Here is a 21,481-nt window from a genome sequence, read left to right on the forward strand (position 1 = left end):
TCTTTTTTTCCTTTTAAATGATCAGTATATTAGAAAGCACGGAGCATATGAAGTAACACTTCCGGTAAAATTGTAGAATAATAACACAGGAATTTTTATTCGAAGGCACAAAATTCATCAGATATTCTCGTATCGCGTTATAAACTTCCCGCTTCCCACCTCTTTTAAATATTCGCTACTTTTTTTTTTATGCCACTTATCAGCGGCTGCCCCACACTCACTGAAGCGTCCTTACATGGCATCATATACGAGCCTGTGACGATTCGTTTTACCATTCGGGAACACGGTAAACGGTTCCACTTATTTGGTCGATACAGCTACAAACTTAGCTGCTTTTCTGCTCCTGAGGTAAAAATGCGTAAGAAAACGCATGTAAAAACAAAAGCGATGGGCAGAGCCCATTCCTGCAGCCCCACCACACATAAACCAATCACCGCTCTGAGAATTCAGGGGCATTGAGTTTATTAGCAGCCATAGATGGTAACTCAAGAGATTCTAATTATTACTCGTTCCTGAACTCTCGCTCTCTCTGAGTGGTGTGGTTGGTCTTGTTGGTTCTCCTATTCAGGAATTCATATACATGTATTCTTCAGAATCCTTTGTTCCTTTCCTTTCTTTGTTGTGACTATTCATTGTAGATTGAGTTTTCTAAATTTTTTTGTTGGTGAAAGGGTCGTGGCAAAGTATGTTGCTTGTTGGGTATTATCTAGTTTTGATTCTTGCAAAATCTACCCTTCTTTCCATTACCCTCTTTCCTGCTCGACTAATGGTGGATTTCTTTTTTGGTTTCTGACAGGGTTTATCTCTTTCTGTAGTGGCTCTCCTATGAGAAGGTCTGACGTTGAAATGGTGTATTTTTTAGAAGAACACCTGTGAAGTTGTGGTTATTGCGGTGGTTTGAAGCCTAAGGTTAGATGCCTTTCCCTGATGAAAAGAGTAGTGGAAAGCGATAGCTGTTGTGCAATATGTAAGGAATAAAGGGTTTTTCCTTCTTTCGTTCTGTTTTTCTGTTCCTTGGTTTTTAGGGATAAGGAGTCTTTCAAGGCGCTGAGTGATGAATGAAGTTTAATATGTTGGTATTGGAGTGTGTGTGATAGCCTTACGCAAAATATACACGCCAAGAGGGTGGGAAGGAACTTCCCTACTTCTGTTCTTAGATGTTTTGCTTGAGTTCGTTCGCTTGCATATAGTATGTGGGTTATATTGGATTTCTATATTTGGACTACAATGTTCACTTTACCTTTGCCACTTTTCTGAGTGGTGCGTCGTCCAAACAACTCTCGTCTACATGTCTATTTCGAGATTGTTTAATACTGGGGCGTCAACGTGCTTGCAAGTAATTAATGGTTTGTTTTCCCATGAATCTTGTGAAAAATTAGTTGTTTAGGATACATATGGGTACATCAGTATACTGTAAACATTGGAGGGTTTATGCATTTGGGCCCATCAAATCTATTGGTTTCTGTGTAGATTATGGACGAGTAAGGCTGAAATGGTGTTGGTCAGAATTTGAAGTTTATTGATTTCTCACTGGCTTTTGCTAAACACTTCGGCAGTATAGTAACTAGTTTTGCTTATGTAGCAAATGATCATGTTCCCTCATTACCTGTGGTTGGTTACTTGGTTTTGTTGCTTAGAAGTTATTTTAGCTATTAATGTCTACTGACGTTTGCATGAACTCTTTTCAGCAATATGCAGGCTTTAAAAGTTGGTTGGACATGGAAAACATTTGCCTTGGCTTCATCACATGAGTCCGATAAGAAAAAGCCTCGCAGTCGCAAAACTAGAGAGGAGAGAAAGGCTTTGGTTGAGTCCTTCATAACAACGTAATTCTTCTTCCTCTTAAGTCTTTAACGGATATGGATACATCGTATATGGTCTTGTTTCAAACTTTCAATATATGTGGGCTCATCGAAACATTGGCACCCATTCTCTCTCTCTCGTGTGTGTGTGTGTGCGCGCGCGCATGTAATACATGCGTGTGTGTATTCTCCCATAATTAGAAGAATATATTTGTTAGAGTAACTCTTATATTTGTCAAATAATAACTATATATATATGTGTGTGTGTGTGTGCGTGTGTGCGCGCATGTAATACATGCGTGTGTGTATTCTCCCATAATTAGAAGAATATATTTGTTAGAGTAACTTATATATTTGTCAAATAATAACTATGGCTTTAGGAAACACTGGTGGCTGGGAAGACTAAGTGATATGCGAGAGTTCATGTTTAAAGATCACATGGGTCGTCTTAATCATGCCTTCTTACACCTTGTTCTCGTGTGAAGCATATGTGCCTTTCTTGACAATAACCCCTTCTCATATGAGTCCGACAAAGTCAAAGAAATAAGGGACTTACTCATCACACATCCTTATTCATTAGTAATTCATTTTTTTATTTTTTGCGCTTCGTTGAAGTCCTGGGGTTCTTAGTTGACAAACTTGTAAACCTCCTGCCGCCATGTAAAAAGGCTACCTATGGAACTTCCTCTCCTCCCTTGATCTTTGACTTCGTCACAGCTATAAGTGCATTATACTTTGTGTGACTATGAAACATTGTCATAGAAAACCCGTTTTTTTCAAAAAAATCCATTTTATATGTCAAAAATTGGTCAGCCAAAAAAATAATTGTCTTTTTGAAAAAGATGTCAAAACAAAAACATGCCAAAAAAACTTGAAAAATACATTCCTTTGTTTTTTTTTCACATTTTTTATTTCTACACTTTGTTTTCACAATTTTTGCATTTCATTTCTACTCAGGCTTCTACAGATTATTAGACTTCCAGGGACATTGATATCTGGGCTGATTCTGTTGAATGTTGAAACCTCGCCTTTATATATTTGACTGTGCTTTATTATTTTTATCAGCCTCCCAACTGTTTATGGGAGTCTGTCATCCCATCTGGACTGCCAATTATGATCAGCGCTCTCATTACAAAACTTTCTATTTTGTCCAGTGTTGAGTGTTGACTTTTCGTACTGTTAACTGATGTTCATGCTTGATATGCATCGCAGATATAGAAGTTCAAACAATGGCAATTTCCCCTCTCTCAGCCTTACACAGAAGGAAGTAGGAGGGTCTTTTTACACTGTACGGGAAATCATGAAGGAAATAATGCAAGGCCATGAAACCTCCAGTGCTTCCGTTTTAGCATTGGAGGATGAAGCTCTTAACAGAAGTCTCCCCCAAAAGGAAGAACTGAACCTTGCCACTTTGTCATCTGCTGATATCTATGGAATAGGAAATGAACAAGGTTCCTTTATTCCAAATAATGATTATCAAAAGATTCAAAATTATGCGGGGAGTTCTGAACTTTCAGCAGGCTGCAAATCTCAGGAAGAAGGCAGTGAAATTGAGAAATCTTTTTCCCTGAATGCATCTTTGTCTAATTTGGAAAGTTACACCTTAATTAAACCAGTGCCTGCATCTGACCAACAAGAGCAACTTCAATCATGTGTTGGTGAATTCAATGAAAATAGTGATGAAGCAGATAAATCTGTTGTCAATGTGGAACCATCAGACCCTGAGGAGGTGAAATTAGAAAACATTGAATCATTTTCTCCTACTGTTGATGATCCTGGTGACAAGTGCATAAACTTACCAAGCTCTATTGAGAATGCCGATCCCTTGTTGAGCAGCCATGACAATAAGTGGAGTCTCGAAGCATATGATGGTCCTAAGGAAGGTCGAACACTTCAAGATGGTGAAATACCCAAGGGAGCACACGTGAGTGTTGGGAGCAATTCCATTCTTGAACAATTTGAAGAATCATGCTTGGGTGAGTTGATGGCCTCTGATACAATCACACAAGTGGAAGGCCGAGCTGAGAACTTTGATGACAACAAGAACCCTAATCTTGAATATGATTCCTCTTCCAATTCAGGAGTAGGAGACAGTCAATCTGAAGATGGGACCCTAGATGATGTATTAGCTGTCAATGGTGCAATTAGGACGTCTGACCCAATGGTCCCAATGCAAGCTTCTGCAGCATCAGCTGCAAGACTGGATGGCTTTTCAGATGGGGCTTCTGTGGGAGCGAAAGAGCTAATATCACAAAGTGTTGCATCTGTGCCAGTTGACATATCAACTAATGATGAAACCCACTCCTCAAAAACCATTTCCTTGTCTTCCAATTGTAAGCAAGAGAACACATCCCTTGAAAGTCTAATATGTGAAAATTCAGATTCTACTCTTTCTAGAACTTCAGAAAATGACTCACTGGATTCCCAATTAAACAGTCTGCAAGAAGATGAGGATCTTCAAGTTGTTACTTGTCGCAATGATGGCTCATCATCTCAAAATGTGGATGATCCTTTGCTTGTTCCGGCGCTCAAGGTCAGGAATTGGATTTCGTGACTTCCTTTAACCTGTACACCTGCATTATTTCTTATATAATATTTGCATGCTGACATTATTTCTTACTCATGTATGCTCATTGGCTTGCTCCTTCAAGTACTCTTTGTATAATAAAGCATTTTGGGAAACAACAGCACCGTTTTTATGTATGAACTCAATTGCAAGTTGTTGGTTTTTGATAACATTTATAGGAATCATATTTTAACCTTCAAAAATCTTGGAAGTGTCTCAGTAATCAGTATGTAGCCAGAGATACTTTGGCACAATGTAGGAAAGATGTTTAGCTTATTCTAAAAAGTCATTTTTATTCTTAACTTTTCTTTACTCCTAAGGGATGAAAGTTGCCTATGTCTGAGAGAGAGAGAGAGAGGGTGTTCTATCCAACTGTTATCTGTCAGGACTTATTGGAACTAAGTAGATCAACTAGTCATGTCGATGAATGTTTGAAGGCCTTAATATTGATTTCCCAGTTGACTCTGTCTTCAATGGTATCCTTTTTCCTTCTGCTTTGATGGGTATTTGTCGTTTGTATCTGAAATTGTTTTCGTAACTAATAAGCAGTGATCGGTTCTGTACATAACCCTATTAAAATCTTTATGTTTCATTTCCTGACCATGTGCTGAATGGTGTTACTGTTGTTCCAGTCGGAAGTTGGAGCTAGTAACAGCGTAAAAGTAGCAGATGCCATCAGTGACAGGGATGCTAGCAATAAAAAAGTCTTGGAAGATGCTCTGAGAGGAAGTGCTGAGGGATTTGGTGCTGAAGCAGGCGTTATGTCTGGCAGCAGCTCTAGTAATACAGAATCAAGGTACGAGTTTCACCTTTTCTTCGTTTCCTTTTCTTCCTTATTTCGATTCTACAATCTTACATTTTCTTCCTTTGCCAGTAAACGATCTTCTTCAGAGAGGAAGCTTGTGGTAAGAAGAAAGGGAAAGGAAGTGACTAACCCATTATGGGCAGTGATGAAGGCTTTCCTCAGTGCCTTCATCAAGTTTTGGACGGAGTGATGCAGGTGTCCTCAAAACATTGGCACTAAAAGAGAAGCTTTTGCTTTTTAATTCTTTTGAAAATGAGGGCAAATAGTGAGTGTTGTTTTCTACTCGTTGTGCTTGATATCTTCCATGTAGTTGATGCTCATGAGCTCTTCGTTAGAGGCAATACTATTCTTCTTGGTTGCTGATGGCTTTAAGTTTCAGGTTACAGGAAATGTGACCCGCTTATATTGCTGCACTTTCATAGGATTCCAGGGTTCATATTGCATCCTCCAAACTCTTTCATTTTATTTTCTTTGTGGGGCAGCCCAGGCCATTTTTTAAAATACCATTGTTATGCACAAGTGAATGACGGATGTTTATTGTTGAGAAGTTGATCATCATCAACATCATCCTGTGCCTTCTCAACATCATCATGGCTGCCATCTGGAAACAAGGATGAAGATTCAAGCCCAATAGGCAATCTTTATAAGTATAATTCATATCACTAACCAGCGTGTAGGTTGTTTCAGCTTTGAGGGTCTAGATGCCCATGTCAACTGGTGGCGATTAAGTTGGATATCCATTCTATTCTGATCCATTTGCTCAAATTTGACATTGTCATATTCAAAGATTAGGCTGGGAACTTCACTGAAAGAACCGGAAGTCTTCTTTCTAGTTGAAAAAATCGTTCAGAAACTCTGACCGTGTCAAATTATTTTGGGTTGTGCGGATGGAAAAGCTGCCAACTAAGTAATTGAAACAAATACGTATGGATTCTGGAAGAACTAAGTCCGTTTTGGAACTTCTGTCTGCCCATTTCACGATTGTGTTAAATGAATGCGATTACTTGACACTGCTCGAACGTTAAACCAAGTGGTCGTTCTCACATAAGACTTAATGAAAATTTTCCAGGTTTCAATAAAAAATCCGGTTTCATCTTGTGTTGTAATTCATTTCACGATTTAATTGATGAAATTGTTAATTCATTTCACGATTTAATTGATGATTTTTATGCAATTAAATCTTTTGCCCAAAGGAAATATTATGTCTTTTCCTTTCTTATGACAAAGAGAATCGTTGCTCAACCAAAAAAGGTCTTCCAAAGAGAACAATTCAATTTTAGTTTTGGACGTGTAAATAATGTTTTTTTTTTGTATATATGTTCATCAGATTCTCTAGGGATGTGGTAGACCACTCGATCTGGATCGGAGAGCAAACCCTTCGAAATCTGGATCCGAGGATCTCTTACATGGGAGGCCGCTTGAAGCTCGAAAGCTCGATTGTGCTTCACCGCCAACAACGGCCTCGTGGCGATGGCTCCTTTGAAACGCCTAGCTCTCATGGCGAGACTGCACGGATGCCCCGACTCTGCAAGACCGCTAGTCCTCCTTCGTCGTTGCATGTCGACGTCGGCGTGGGGAGAATATTGGGATGCATCGTCACCGTCTAAAGCGTCGGAGAAGAAGGCGCCTTCCGGAGGGAAGGAGCGCCTCGCCTCCGTCTTGGACGCCATCCACGAGAGGAAGCTTCCCCCCGAACTCCGCGGAAGGCCGAACGCCGTCAGGTACCTTCCTTCCTTCATCCTTCTTCTGTGATGCGTACCCATTTGGAGGCGTCTAAACATTTCGGGTGCATTCAGTGAATTCTCGTGATTTCTTGTTGGCATATCGTGAAATCGGTCGATTTTTTCACTGATGATGATATGATAAGTTATTGGCTATACCCTTGTTGGGGCTTCTGCAATTTTTGTCGTTTGTGGGTGCTGGAATGCTACTTCTGGAGAATTGGGCGTTGTTCTGCAATTGCTGCATCCTAAATGGCGAATGGATGCAGCCTCCGACTTACCTAGTTGTGATCTTATTTTATGGTCGGCGATTGCTTTCTTCCCCTAAATTTATCCGATCATCTGAGTAAGTGTGAAATTGTTGAAGCACAGATCCATGATTGATCTTCCTGTAGCAAAATCGTCGTGGATCGTGATCTTTGGGTGGCCTGATGAGATGCTTGAATTGGTATCTTTAAAGTTTAATGGTCATGAACTTTGGGTCTTTGGTGAGCATCGGGGGGCTTCAACTCCAGAACATAATCTCGGTGCAAAGTCTAGCAATATGATGTTCTGGAAGTTGTGTAGGATTGTGACTGTATCGGTGTCTCTCGACCATAATATAGAAGAGCTTACTATACAGACTAACGACACGGGAAGATGTTCTCGTGCTGTTTTTGGTTCATGGAATTCATTTTGCATCTAGCGGAGAGCTCTAGAGTTTTTCTTTTTCCGTGACACCGACATGATGGAGGACGCCGTTTCCGTTCCCGTGGGATGGGAGGGCGGCAAAGTTGGGGAAAAGAGGGGGCGGATGTCCAATTGTCAAGTTTAGTGCTTATTTCATAGAGTATGCTATCATAGAGAATATGCTATCATTGTGACTGTTTGCAAGATATTGTTGAAAGTGGCAACACTACTTATGTTTATTGCTTTTCATTTGTATATAATTTCCTACATTGTGCTTACAAAATACTTGAGGCTTACGTACTTTTTCACTTTTCAATTTGCAGATCAGAAACTGATATTGTAAATGTTGTGGAACAAAGAATATGGCAGTCCATGGAAGAAGGACAATTTGAAAACTTGCCAGGAAAGGGAAAGCCTTTGAATTTGAACTCTAATCCTCATGCTGATCCGGCAGACGATACGTTGTTCAGAATTCTTTCCAGAAACGGATGTGCACCAGAATGGGTTGAACTCAACAAAGAAATAAGGACTAAAATTGCTGAATGGAGAACTGGCCTAAGGAAAGCTTGGAGGAGCAGATTAAGTGAAACTGCATCTGAGTGGCAACAAGAGGCCGAAGTTCTGAAAAAGCAGATGCGAACCATCAATGACATGGTAGTCGTTAACGCTTCCCAACATCTTGGAATTGCTTCTTATTAAATTGGTGTTTAACTTTGCATTACCGGCTCTTCAAAGATTCACTATGAGCTAACTCTGCATTTCTTTCCAGGTTTTCCGTTACAATCTAATTGTGCCATTTGGTCGCCAAATGTTTGGATTGAGTTGGGAGAAAGAATTGCTGCGTCTGGAGCAATGATTGCAATCTGGTCACCTTTCTGTCATTGAGCACCAAGGTTTTGAAGTTTGGAAGAGCAAATGAATGGACTGCAGGTCGGGTTTTAAAGGTCAGATGGTAGTCTTTTGCACTCTTGTGCAACTGTTGTTCATATAATTGAACACCCAGATGTCCAAGTTAATACAACAGGATAGCGTTACATAAAGAAACAGAAAATTTGAGGGAGGAGAAAGGGAGATTATACAGTTGTTAGTCGGTATCCGTCCTCAGTTTAGGTGACTGGGCACCGTTGCTTCTTTGTGCATCGAGTCCAGGAGATGAAATCAGATGAGTAGTTGTTCGAGAGGCTGTCATGATATTATAGGCTTGTTCTGGTTACAGTTCAAGGAAGGTTGTACTTTGTAAGTTATGAAATAATGAAGATTCCCATGATATTCTTGAAAGGCATTCCGGTTGTTATTTACATGACTCTCTGACCAGAGGGTTTTCAGGCCGAGAAAATCAAATCCGAGGATCTTTATATGAGATGCAATATTGGCTGATACTTGGGCGGGGTAGTATCAGTAGATATTTCACTCAATACAGCCGACACTGAATCCATAACAGCTAAAAAACACTCACTAAGTCTAAGCCAAAAGAGAGATTCATCGGAGAACAAACTTTTTAGATTCTTTGACCTGAAAGTTTTCAACCTCAAACTTATGGCTATGAAAACATTGTTCTTGTTGAGGACGTACAATGTGGTCACCTCAGGGAATGGAAGGGCAGCTTGATTAGTAACAAATCACTTGAACAAAGGAGGAAAAATAGAATGTGCAAATCCAACAAACAAATCCATATACAACAGAACAAGGTACTTTAGACACCGCCAATCACAAGGAAGTCTTAGCAGCAAGATGGAGAAGAGATCGCCGGTGATAGATCAGTCGCTGCTTCTTGTACTTGCTTAAGAACGTCTGCAAGTCAATGTCTCCAGAGAGAAACTGCTCGTGGAGCTTCTCCGATCCTTCGTCTGCGCTCGCCATTGCATCTGCAAAACAATAACCACCGTTAGCTCTCTCCTTCTCAAAGACGTACAAGACGCCTTGCCAGCAAATTCCCAGGGAGACTCGCCTTGCAGCTTCCGGATAAGTGTGTCTGGTGCATAGAGCCTCCGGGTTTCTTCCTTCTCCTTCTCAAGATCATTCAGCTTCTCTTGTGCAGCTGCTAATTCTGTGGTTCTAATTATTTGACACTGTTATAAAAAAGAACGGAAGTTATATAGTGATATAGTCAGATGTTGAATGGTGAACCAAAGCATCGGTTGTCGATGACATACCTGGTTCCTTAGTTCCAATATGCGAGGCTCCTTCTCCAGGTTTTCCCCTAATCAATAATGGTACTGTCAACATAACACACACAGATGCATATATATATATATATATATATATATATATATATATATATATATATATATATAGAGAGAGAGAGAGAGAGAGAGAGAGTACTTGCTAGCTGAATAGTTTCTTTCCGGAGCTCATCTCGCAACTACAAGTGAATCAAACCAATATAGTCAGCATTTTACTCCAAAGAAAGCAAAGCCAAAAAAATTAACCAAATGTCTGCTTACGCCACAATATCATGCTCAACTGACCAGTCGAGATTGAGTATCAGAATTGGAAATCAACAGAACAGAGACTAATAGATCAATAATAGGACAAAAAGACGCAATAGAAAACGTTGTCGGAGACAAACAAAGCAATGTCGAAATACAAATGCAACAGGAAAATATTAAAACTAGTACGCAAATACAGAAGTCGCAAAAAATGGTTCCCCTACAAGAATAAGCACAATTCAGCAAATGAGTTTTAAGTTTTAACTTAAAACTGAACCATAACTTTTATGCTCACATGCACACATTCTAGCTGCATTTTACATCCACAAGTTTTTCCGTTTTTTCAATATTAACCACATTAATGTGATATGCATGTCTCCCAACTTAAAAATTCATTCAACATGTATGTTTTCATTGATGCACGAATCAGACTTTATAAATCGAAAAACTCAGACGATTGAAACTAGGTCCATCTAGAATCTAAGTTTGTGACAAGAATAATTTTAAGTTTCTTGGACATGAAATCACATCCAGACTGTTAGCTTCATGCTAACTGACTCATCAACATGAATTCAGATAGGAGTGTATTTTATTGCACTTTTCTACAGAATATTCTGCTCTCTTTCTCTCTCTTTATGTATACATATATATGCTCTTTCCCACACTCTATAAAATAAGTTGTTCTCCGCACACTGTCCTTTGATCACAACACTAGAAATACGTCATGTCCATTATAATTCACGAATGCTAATTATCCTCTCAGTAATCATTCAAGGCAGGCACACATTTCACATGTTTCAGAAACAGGATCAGTTAACTGCAAGTTTTTTTTTTCTTTTTTCCTGATGACAAACACGAAATAACAGACGCCTTACATTATTTTGAATCTTCACTTGCTCAATAGAATTTAGAACTGCATTGTATGCCTCCTTATCGCTCAAAATCTTTCGCAGTTCATCAATGCTGCATGGACAGACAACAATGGAATTAGGCGCCCAAACTCATGAACAATTGGCAATGAAAGTTGTACTTTAGACTAAGTGACACGGATAAGGTAAAATTGCTGCCATACCCATGCTGAAATGCCAACATGCGAACAGGGGTATGGCGACACACTTGAACATGACTTAAGAAAGTATTATATTTTACAATTTTCATATTAGTTTTTAAAGTTTTGCATATTATTTTCTCATATTAATTATTTAAAATGTACTTTTCACCTGTTTTGCATTATTCTCACCTGTTTTGTATTAGTTTTATATATTTTTTGTGGAAGTCTGCACCCACGTATATACATGTATATATACTTTGCCGTATCCCCATGTTTATAAATTTTGAAATTGCTGTGTCCGTATCCTCTCTCCCATACCTGTACCAGTATCCATATATGAACAACATTTTTCCTTCAATACAAACACACTTTTAAAATGTTAATTCTTAATTGTGGCACAAATTCAGAAGGTTAGCTGATCATTGACCCTGTGTATGTGTGTACACGAGGACAGAGAGAGGGCATGAACCAACGTCGTATGCTAATCTTGCAAAATAGAGTCATAAAATATACTATCATGTTTGGACAGCCACCAGCGCAGGCATTGTTTGATGACTGTCATTGAGGTCTAAGCAATATCTTTCTTGTCCATTCAGCATTATCAGAATACCCATGAAAGGCCAAGTTTAATTCTACGAAATGGTGTTAAACATTGAATAGTTTATATAGAGTATGGGTTTTATCAGATTTGCTTGCTGTTGTTCAAAATGTTTAACAAGCATCAAGTGTTTCTGCAGTTCGCCAAGGTGCCCCAAAAATAGAAAGATCAACAAGTGTCAAGTGTTTCTGCAGTTCACCAAGAAGCCCCAAAAATAGAAAAATCACAGAAAAGCAAATCTTTAGAAGTTGAATAAGCAAAAAAATTTTAAATCCTTAAACATGACTGCTCTAGTAATCTTAATCATGAATCAGATAATGTAGCTAAAAAGGTCATTGAAAGAGAACCAAGTTGTGGAAAAGGGAAACTGAAACATTTGGCGTCAAATTCAATAACTTGCTCGCTGTTGTTCAAAATATTAATAAGCATCAATTGCCTTTTCAGTTCATTAAGAAGAAAGCAGCAAAAAAGCAAATAATGTGGAAAAGCCGAAGTTCAAAATATTAAAACTTGACCAAGCAAACAATCTGTTAATGGTTAACACATCAGGGGTAGATGATGCATGACATACGTGGCTAAAGATGAGATCAAACTCACCTCTTATCCTTTAGCAGCCCAATTATACCTGCAGCCTCAGCAGGCGATACTTGTCCATATGAGGGTAATGGGGAATGATCTGGAGCTCTTTGCTGCACAGTTGACATAGAAGAAGTGGAATTTGGAGTAGAAGGTATGCTAGGGCTTGGTGGATAACCTGCAGCAGGCTGATACCAATGTGGGGTTTGGACATCCTGCTGGTCCTGTGTTCCCCTGCAGCAACCATCATGGCACATGAATAAGCCCTCACCCTCAAGTACCCAAACGCGATTAAAACAAAATTGTTGTTGCATTCCATGACTGGCTACTGGTACTTATTCTCACCAAAAGAATATCATAAGTGATCATGCCAAGTTGCCAGTTACATCCAGACTAAAAGGCAGAAAATAAAAGTACCCAGCAGCTACCATTAGATTTATGATAAATACCACCTCCTTAAACTTCTTGCAGTGTCTTCCTAACCCTTGTGAGAAGCCTACTTGCCTCTTTACATTGTGGTTACTGCTTAGGACTTGCGGCGTGCTCAACTTTCATCACATTGATTTCTGGTTGTGCTCCCGTTTGACTTTTTCCTGGTTCTCCTATTAGAGGTTTTGATTGCCTTATTCCATGTATTTCAGATCTCAACTGCTTAGTTATTTAATATACCATATAAATGCCCTTTTCCAGATAATGTTTTTACTTGGTGAAGAATCAATATTTTCCAGCAGAGAGGATAATGAATCAAAGCTTTGCAATATAAAACTAGCTATGGATCTTTTTCCCTTCTTTCCCATCATATTAGCCTGTGCTGAAGCATAACTAGTCAGTAGGACCTAAAGAGTTGCACCCAGCCCACTAAACATGCCCTCAAGTTGTCAATTACGTATCCCATTTCAGGTTTTCATTTGAGAACAAAATTGTCCTACACTGACATAAACACCTCGGTCTACTCTACCATAATGAACTTAAGACCACATAGCAGATACTTTTATTGTCTGCTACGATTCATTCAAGGGTCTGAAAGCAAATTGCAAGTAAAGGATTCAAGTCAATTGACTACCTTATATCATTGTAGAGCAAATTTTCAAACAATTCAACTCATGAACAGTTCTTCCTTTAAAAACTACCAGAGATGGACAGACATGACAAGGTTCACCATAGTAAAGTGCAAAGATTCCACACATTACTAAGTTTACTCTGAGGTACAAAACCCACGAACGCATCTCTGTTCATCTTGAAATCTAGCATAACATTAAGGAAGTGAAAAAAAGAAATGTAGAAAGTAGAAACAATAAAAAGGACAAAATCATAAAAAAAAAAAGAATAAAGTGACAGAGTTGCTGTTTTTCGGTCAGACATGTTGAACAAAAGTCAGATGGTCATAACATGAAATCCATGAATCTGGCATCAAATCAAGCACAATTCTACCCATGATGACCATACCCATATTAATGGATCAGAACAGCCACCTGGAAACAATCAGCGGTAATAGAATACTTATGGAAGGACAGAAACAAGAGGAAAACATATAGACGAAGACAGGAAACGCTCAGGCAGCCCAAACGGAAACCACGACGGAAAAACGTGACGTTTTTTTCACAAGAATGAAAAATTAAACATCATCCAATTTATGTTTGCTCGGAACACGAACAAAAAGATAAGGTCGGCAGCACCCCTCGTCATATCCACGCCGCTACGATCAAAACGGCATCAGAAAAGGAACTACAAACCTTGAGTCTAGTGAATTAGGGAAATCGGAATAGAAAACGAATAAAACAATGAGAATAATAAAAACAATTATGAAAAAAACTATTGACATGGAGAAACAGAAAGGAAGAAAAAGAATAAGAAAGAGGAACAGACCATAACCCTCTGAACATGGCGGCAAGAAATTGATTGACTGATGATGACGATGACTTTCACGAATCACCCGCAGCCGGCAATGGAGGTAGTAGCGGTTGACGCAGTAACCGGAAGCGCCTTATCTTGATGCAATCAAATAAGTAAACAGGTTTAGGGGAAAATGGAATTAACAGAGGATAAAGCACAGGAAGAGGAATCAGAATATAGTGGCAGAGTCGCAGACGCATCAACTATCCCGTTTGCACGCATACGCATCGATACAGCACCTCTCGGCGTTGAACTTAGGAGACGGAACGGTAACGAGAGAGAGAGAGAGATTTAAAGTAGACAGAAAATGAAGCCGGTGGCCAAATGGCCAACACACCCCGATTGTTCTCTGCGTCGTCCATGGTCGTCGATTCAGGGAGAAAGAGAAAGAGAGAGAGAGAGCGAGAGAGAGAGAGAGAGAGCCTACCCGCCAGGCAGAGACGTCGGCACCGGTTCACCGTCGGAGCCTCGGAGGACGGGGAGAGAGAGAGAGAGTGCGAGGACCTTGGTCAGCTGGCGACGTTATATATAACCGGGTCCCGACGGAGGCCCTGGGGATCCGGCCCAATAACTTATGGGGCCGGGTCTGGCCCGGTTCCCGTTGCCCACCATTTTGCGGCAACGATTTCAAAGGAGGACGAAGCAGGAGAGAAGGAGCGTCAACTTAAGGAAGAAGGCAAGCGGGGGATGTCGACAGGTCTGATACAATTAAATATTTAATTTCAATTAATTTACTTATGATTATTCAACAAGAAAATTCACAGTTCATTATTATTTAAATTTGATTTTGATATATAATTAAGGCTGTTTATTTGAATGGTTGAAAAAAATATATAAAGAAAAAGGTACAAATTAACTATAGATGATCAAAATTCATATAATTTTTTTCTTAATCATTTATCATATTTGATCGGACGGCCTCGACCAAATGGTTGAACAATTCTAAAAAGTCAGCCACCACTATATTATTTTCAAAATTTTATACAGGATCAATTCAAATTTTTAACAATTATATTTAAGATTTTCGTTTCCCTAAAATTCTGAGGGAGACCATGGCTCTTCCTTGACTAGCGATCTTTTGTTTTATTTTAGCCAACGATTTCTATATTTTTACGTCAATGAAAGGATTTTCAAGCATTTATGTGTCTTTTCGTATTAGAAAATTACAAAAGCAAAGAAAATTCCGAGTTAACGAATGTTCAATATATACGATATTAATAAGATGACGATGGTGCATGAACGGAGCATGTCATAATCTCATTAATATTACTGTCTTAGAAATTTGGAGGCAGTTGCCATATAACTTTCAATACACGTCAATTAATGCGGACCCTGCCATGGTAACATTATTGGTTAGATAAAAATTTCTCTTGAAGGACAAGCTTTTGACCAAAATGCAAATGCAGCCTTATGTTTCTGATTTGTGATATGAGATGCACTTTGAATGGGAACTCTCTAGCAGGAGCTTCGGGTGAGAATTTGTTTTTTTAACAAATATTTTGAAGGCCTTTGGAGTTGAAAAGTTCAGTACTCTCATTGGAAGAAGAAGGATGTGACTCACTCCAAATATGTTTTATCTAATTGTGTTTAACCTAAGGTGGCTAATGCGTAGTGGCAAAGACAGATCATATTTGATATTTGCAGGCAAAAGTATGGAGTATAGCAGGAAATTCAAGAATATGAGGGCGTTCCAAGTAAAGAAGATTGCTTTTAAAAACCAATGTTGTTTGGTGACTTGGTTGGTCAAAAGGATGGTAGAAGGCAAGTCCTTGGTTCAATTCGGTTAGGTGTCAAACCACCTTTACATCCTCGCAGCAGCTCTAGGTCATACAAATCTCTAAGGAGACAAAGTAGGGCCGTTAAAGTGGTGATCCAAGGTCGAAACCTCCTATTTTTTGTTATTCCTAGTGTCTAGAGCTGCATCAGTACGTAGGGATGTCAACGAAACGGATATATCCTTAATCATTTCCATTTTGTTATATTTACATATTTGGATTCAAATTCGGATTTGAATTCGAATAAAGAAAAGTCATATCCGAATGCGAAACTGAAATCCAATTTTACAATCCGAATCCGATTTTTATATTTATATCTGAATCCAAACTTGAATTTTGAACCAAATTTTGCCAATTTTCAAAATTTAATAGCATTAGATACATATTATTTACGTATATCCGAATCCGATCGAATATTTATGTATATCCGAATTCGAATTCGATCAAATGCCATTTATGTATATCCGAATCCGATCGGATATTTCAGATCAATTTGGTTGGATATCCGATTTAAATAGGATATATTGACATCCTTATCGGTACTTTAGTTACTTTCTTCAACTCAAGAGTAACACCTACTACCTTTTGCACGGGTCCACTTAATTTTTTATCAGATCTGATATTTTCAGATCAGTTTGGTTGGATATCCGATTTAAATATGATCTATTGACATCCTTATCGGTACTTTAGTTACTTTCTTCAACTCAAGAGTAACACCTACTACCTTTTGCAGTTTAGATGAACAGTACCCATGAGAATCGAATTGACAATTGAGTTCTCACCGGTCCACTAGCTAGAACAATTGAATTTGATCTAATTGGACTTGCATAATAAGATTTAGATTTAGACCTAAATTTGAAACAAAAATCCTTTTAGAAAAACTGATGAAATGGGATTCGAATTTCTTTTCCAGTGCATCTTCTTGTCGGCAACCAAAGATATCCAAAGGCATTACATCTCTATTTATGACAGCTAAGAATTTGGTGGCATTGAAATGCTTGATTGGCATTGCAGGAAAGTTACAAATTCAAATGAGTCCACAACAATGTCATTGGCACTGAAAGATTTGGAGAATGTTTAAAAATGAATTTGAGTTAGTTTTTTAATGGGAATGCCCTCAACAATGAGTTGAGGATTACATCATTTCATGATATGAACATTGTTGGCTTTTTTTTTTTATGGGAATTTCTTCTAAGAGACAAATCTTTGAGCTGAACTCTCAAATGTGCCTTGAGTTCATGAACTATTGGAGAAACTTTGAGACAGGTCATGTGTTCGGCCGAACACAAGTCCGGCACCCTTTTGCCTACAACTCCTTTTGGTCCTCCGAACATGTGGCCGGCCGAACACGCAGCATGAACCCCCACCAAACTTTCAATTTATATGCCAATGAAGGGTTTCAAGTTAAAACCAGCTACCTTAGAAACTCCAGAAAATGGTAGCATTCAGCATTGCCCTTTCAAGTTTGATATGCCAATGGAGGATCCTAAGAGATCAGACCTTTACAGCAGAGCTCCCACATGGCTAGCAAGTGCAATAATACATAAAAACAGAACGGAAATAATGCCACACTAGTATTTTAAAAGAATTGAAAAAAATGTCAAATCAATCCATGTCAATAACATAAGCTATAATATGGGAATATATATTGAAAATAGTATCAGAGATATCCAGTAATATCATCTTCACACAATTTTATATGGAGACCAAGGTTCACCATATTCTTTAAGCTAAGAGTCAATCCATTAAATGTCTGCGGTTAGTAGGCAGCTAGTCTCTATTTTCAATGTCAAGAGCGTTAATCTTTTATGCTGCAAAAGAAGAAGAGGGAGATTGCCTATGTATAGGTTAAAGTGGAGCAGGAGCAGCATCCAGAGACACCAGAAGAGGTAGTGAATCTCCTCTCCTCTACTCACCCCCAAGTGACAAGTGAAGAATCTCCTCTCCTCTACTCACCCCCAAGTGACAAGTGAAGAGAGTTCATTAAAATAGTCAGAATGCATTTGAAGAACCATGATGATTTCAATTGGGTACTAATGGTGATGTTGCGTCAAGCCAAAACATAATTTCCCATTCTTTTTCACACTACCATTGAGATCGATCCACACAAAATTCGACCTTATTTGGAGAAAACAAGTTCCACGAGCATGAAATTGTTGGTTTTTTTTTTTTAATCAAGGGCTAGCTCAACCAGCAAGTTTTCACCATTAGATTCAGCATCTAGGAGGGAAATATTAACCTTCATTTGTTTAATGTTTAATTAAGGAAAACCAACTTTGGCACAAAGCTTTTAAAGCCATACCCTTATGTCTCAAAGGTTTTGACTTGCTTCATGGTTTGAGTGGACCTACGTAGGCCCAGGAGTGGAGGGAGGGGGGCCCGCCTAGGCCATGTCTCTACCCTAACTAACTTTAAAAAAAAAATTACATTAGAAAAATAAAAAATTCTTAGTTGTGCAATGTATTTTTTTTTTTTTTATTTCGGTTCAGTTTGGCCCTACCTAGATTCAAGGTTGAACTATTTGGCCCGCCCCAAAACAAAATCTTGGCTCCGCCCCTGCGTAGGCCGCTCCGCTTAACCAGGATGTGTACTAGAGAAGAAGGACCTTAAGTTACACTAATTGGGCCAAGCATACTGAACCTCTTATCAACCAATAACTGTAGTGTAATTAGTCCTATTAGGAATCATGGGCCCATCAACAGCATGACACTTGTATAAGGGGAAAGTAATAGTTACTCTGTTTGATCACTGCATCATCTTCACTTGAACACGCTGTGCTTTTGATCAGTCAAATCATTCACAATAACTTCTTTTCCCACTTGTGGAGCCATAGAAAGGTTAAATAGCAGAAAGATAATGCACATAAGTTTTCATTATTTTCAACAACTGGAAAGCAACATCCAAGATCTTAAGCTGCCGATCATTCTCATGGCACAACAGTTGTTCACAATAATTGATTGAGACAATGAAGTTTCTGAGACAAACCATCTGCTGTGTTCCTTCTTATTTTCTCCTGCCAATACAGAAGCATGCAATACCTTATACTATCAAATATAAACAGCGACAGACATGCACGTACTCGCGGCTATACATATACGCTTCCATCACAATTATTCCCAACAAGAGGCTCAAAATCATCTGCCAAACAAAGTGAAGACCTGCCATGTTCGTGAATGAATAGTTCTGTCTTCAAATTTCAATGGAGGTGCTAGAGGAGGCAGGCGGGCACTCATGGTAAGGGGACCTGTCCCTACCAGAGTCCTTGCAGTAGTCGTAGACCATGTGGTAGTTGTGAGCCCATTGCATCGCCTGACTCTGCATGAGGCTCATGCCGAGGGTGCCGAGGGGAGAGGCCGACAGTGGCCGGCAGTTCTGGGAGGAGTAAGCCGGGCAGCCTCTCACGATGAATCTGCTGTACTTGGCCACAAATGGCTGGTACCTGTAATCGGCCTTGTATTTTCCATTCTCAGTAGCCCAAGAAGAAGCATCCCATATTGACGCATAGACCCACATGGGTCTCAGAGGGAAGGTGGATGAAGACCTCCTTGGGTATGTTCTAATGGGGACATCATCCACAAAGAATCTAAGCAGAACCAAAAAAAGGACAAAAACAGAGAACAAAAGAAACAAATCAGATCACAAAGAGCAGATCAAGATCACCACAAGTCTTGTTTCCTAATGGAAAAACCAGCTTCAAGTGAAAAGGATTGGAGACGAACACTATCTCTCTTGGGTTCCAGAGGATGGCGTAGTTATGGAAGTCAGCAGTTGGATCAAACCAGAGATGAAACTTCACCTCCCTCCCTATCTTCCTCTCGGCAGTTCCGTTGATGTAGACATTGGTCTGCAGAGTGTAAGGCTTGCCGAGGGTGGTGCCCAAGAACTCAATGTCAACTTCATCATGTTCCCCGGGATATATGTTCTCATTGGTAAGCTGCAGATCAAATTAGTTCATCTCATTTACTCAGTATGATCCTACAGAAAAGATAATAGTTGACATAAAACAGATCGATTACAGAAATCATACGTAGAACGAAGTGATGACTCCTGCTGTGTAACCGGGATGGAGTTTGATCGCTGCTCCAAAATAACCCGATTCATATGCTTTCTTGGATTTAAAGCCACTTCCTGATTAGTTTTCAAGGGAAAAGAGTTAGCGTGGTTTGACAGATTGATGAGAAATACAGAGCGGTAAAGGGACTAGAGATATGATACAAAACCTGAGGATTTGTCGAGCCAAATAGTGAGAGAAGATTGATCTTCAGAAACAGACTGGTGCTGAGGCCCCCAGAGGTTTGTGAAGGAGTCGTAGAAAGATGAGGAGGGGAGGATGGAGGTTGGGTAGTAGCCAGGAGAAGGGGGCTTGTGGGCACTAACGATGCCGCTTCTGCTCAGCAACTCCAACAAGACCAGTACCAGAACAAGGCGAAGAGGCATCGCCATCTTCCTTTACCAGGCGAGCTACAACTGGCTAGTGATTGATTGATTGAATCTCTCTCTCTCTCCGGAGTAGAGTGAGAGATCTTAACGATTCTTGATAAGCATGTCTGCGTTGTCATAATCGGTTTATATAGAGCTTGATCGGAGGATTTGCTCTTCAACCTCAATTTTCACACATACAACACACACACACATGTTGCACAACACACACACACACATATGCTGCCTTGACACTTTGGGGAATGGGATTTTTAACTTAATCTGTAAATGTATGTTGCCAATTATTATGCAGCAGTAGTGCATATTTAGCATGTACTATTTCTTCTTGACTCTCTTGAATGGGCTTTTCATACGGATAAAATTAAGATGGATGGTCTACTGATTTGTGAACCTGGACAAGATCGGTACTGGATATATATATATATATATATATATACCAACTGGATTCCAAATGTTGCTGGATGATAAAATCATTTAAACCGTCGCTAAGAACACCTTGCAGCACAGAAGCATTAATAATAGTTTATAATTTAGTCACTGTTCATGGTGTTTTTAGTGATGATCCATGGTGTTCTTAAAGACAGATTTAAATAACTTGCAACAGAAACATTAGTAGTTTATGGTTTAGCCACTATTTATGGTGTTTTTTTTAGCGATGATCCATGGTGTTCTTTACCGGAGGATTTAAATATTTAACCATCATGCAACATCCGGCAGCCAACCAATTTCAATTTTCCTATATGTAAGTTAATTGTTTTATATGAACGGAAAAGTTTGGAAAACAAGTTTACACATATTCAACATTCTATATATATCACTCACCAAGTTGATTAAATAACTCATAAACCAGTCGTCGTAATTCTCATATTCACTTGACTCTCTCTCTCTCAAACACACACACACACACACACATCTGCACAATTACGTCTTTCATTCAGCGTACTCATTTTTAATTTAAAAAGATATGTTGTGGATGTCCTCGGTGATTGAAAGATAATAAATACAGTTACCACAAGTTCGGAATGCACAATTCGATTTCCTTATGTGTGTTGTGTGCACGCGCCCACAAGCAAAAGCTCTATCCACATTCATCTTGTCGATGGTACCTGGTCAAAAACTAAGTTTGGCCCTGTTTGAGGTCTCGTGAAGCTACAGA

General features: G+C 39.2%; 4 protein-coding genes across 9 annotated transcripts; 2 read left to right on the forward strand and 2 right to left on the reverse strand.

Moving 5' to 3' along the window:
- Positions 1–357: 357 nt before the first annotated feature.
- On the forward strand, positions 358–5,545 carry LOC116265889 (uncharacterized). Of its 6 annotated transcripts, XM_031646871.2 has the most exons (7): positions 358–582; positions 797–909; positions 1,689–1,826; positions 3,015–3,778; positions 3,884–4,335; positions 5,001–5,164; positions 5,243–5,545. In XM_031646871.2, exons 3-7 carry the CDS (start codon positions 1,693–1,695, stop codon positions 5,361–5,363), a joined length of 1,635 nt encoding a protein of 544 aa, XP_031502731.1. In that variant the 5' UTR covers positions 358–582; positions 797–909; positions 1,689–1,692; the 3' UTR covers positions 5,364–5,545. The 6 variants fall into 6 exon arrangements, with proteins under 6 accessions (XP_031502731.1, XP_031502727.1, XP_031502726.1 ...); XM_031646867.2 differs by having other exon boundaries at positions 365–582; positions 797–967; positions 3,015–4,335; XM_031646866.2 differs by having other exon boundaries at positions 368–582; positions 3,015–4,335.
- A 748-nt stretch (positions 5,546–6,293) lies between these two features.
- Positions 6,294–8,845, forward strand: LOC116265896 (uncharacterized). Its single transcript, XM_031646889.2, has 3 exons — positions 6,294–6,894; positions 7,887–8,217; positions 8,333–8,845. The coding sequence occupies exons 1-3, from the start codon at positions 6,644–6,646 to the stop codon at positions 8,417–8,419; spliced, it is 669 nt and encodes a 222-aa protein (XP_031502749.1). The 5' UTR covers positions 6,294–6,643; the 3' UTR covers positions 8,420–8,845.
- A 200-nt stretch (positions 8,846–9,045) lies between these two features.
- LOC116265895 (vacuolar protein-sorting-associated protein 37 homolog 1) lies at positions 9,046–14,704 on the reverse strand. The gene is made up of 8 exons (XM_031646887.2): positions 14,538–14,704; positions 14,084–14,205; positions 12,239–12,451; positions 10,868–10,955; positions 9,886–9,925; positions 9,717–9,763; positions 9,512–9,632; positions 9,046–9,428 (listed from the first exon to the last, which is right to left on the reverse strand). The coding sequence occupies exons 2-8, from the start codon at positions 14,098–14,100 to the stop codon at positions 9,271–9,273; spliced, it is 684 nt and encodes a 227-aa protein (XP_031502747.1). The 5' UTR covers positions 14,101–14,205; positions 14,538–14,704; the 3' UTR covers positions 9,046–9,270.
- A 4,019-nt stretch (positions 14,705–18,723) lies between these two features.
- Positions 18,724–20,441, reverse strand: LOC126409184 (probable xyloglucan endotransglucosylase/hydrolase protein 32). The gene is made up of 4 exons (XM_031646881.2): positions 20,106–20,441; positions 19,913–20,013; positions 19,605–19,819; positions 18,724–19,468 (listed from the first exon to the last, which is right to left on the reverse strand). Exons 1-4 carry the CDS (start codon positions 20,326–20,328, stop codon positions 19,075–19,077), a joined length of 933 nt encoding a protein of 310 aa, XP_031502741.1. The 5' UTR covers positions 20,329–20,441; the 3' UTR covers positions 18,724–19,074.
- Between the last annotated feature and the right edge of the window lie 1,040 nt (positions 20,442–21,481).

The sequence above is a fragment of the Nymphaea colorata genome, chromosome 12 (assembly GCF_008831285.2).
Source record: "Nymphaea colorata isolate Beijing-Zhang1983 chromosome 12, ASM883128v2, whole genome shotgun sequence".
Lineage (NCBI taxonomy): Eukaryota > Viridiplantae > Streptophyta > Magnoliopsida > Nymphaeales > Nymphaeaceae > Nymphaea > Nymphaea colorata.

Excerpts from the sequence above, each read along its gene's own strand:
- LOC116265889 (XM_031646867.2), top strand. The coding sequence starts at position 1,693 with ATGCAGGCTTTAAAAGTTGGTTGGACATGGAAAACATTTGCCTTGGCT. Across the intron at positions 1,827-3,014 it reads GTTGAGTCCTTCATAACAAC|ATATAGAAGTTCAAACAATG; the intron begins GTAATTCTTCTT and ends TATGCATCGCAG. Across the intron at positions 4,336-5,000 it reads TGCTTGTTCCGGCGCTCAAG|TCGGAAGTTGGAGCTAGTAA; the intron begins GTCAGGAATTGG and ends CTGTTGTTCCAG.
- LOC116265895 (XM_031646887.2), bottom strand. Across the intron at positions 9,764-9,885 it reads AGAAACTATTCAGCTAGCAA|GGGAAAACCTGGAGAAGGAG; the intron begins GTACTCTCTCTC and ends ATTATTGATTAG. Across the intron at positions 9,633-9,716 it reads TATTGGAACTAAGGAACCAG|TGTCAAATAATTAGAACCAC; the intron begins GTATGTCATCGA and ends TTTTTATAACAG.
- LOC126409184 (XM_031646881.2), bottom strand. The coding sequence starts at position 20,328 with ATGGCGATGCCTCTTCGCCTTGTTCTGGTACTGGTCTTGTTGGAGTTG. Across the intron at positions 20,014-20,105 it reads TTGGCTCGACAAATCCTCAG|GAAGTGGCTTTAAATCCAAG; the intron begins GTTTTGTATCAT and ends AAAACTAATCAG. Across the intron at positions 19,469-19,604 it reads TGGAACCCAAGAGAGATAGT|ATTCTTTGTGGATGATGTCC; the intron begins GTTCGTCTCCAA and ends GGTTCTGCTTAG.
- LOC116265896 (XM_031646889.2), top strand. The coding sequence starts at position 6,644 with ATGGCTCCTTTGAAACGCCTAGCTCTCATGGCGAGACTGCACGGATGC. Across the intron at positions 6,895-7,886 it reads GGAAGGCCGAACGCCGTCAG|ATCAGAAACTGATATTGTAA; the intron begins GTACCTTCCTTC and ends TTCAATTTGCAG. Across the intron at positions 8,218-8,332 it reads TGCGAACCATCAATGACATG|GTTTTCCGTTACAATCTAAT; the intron begins GTAGTCGTTAAC and ends ATTTCTTTCCAG.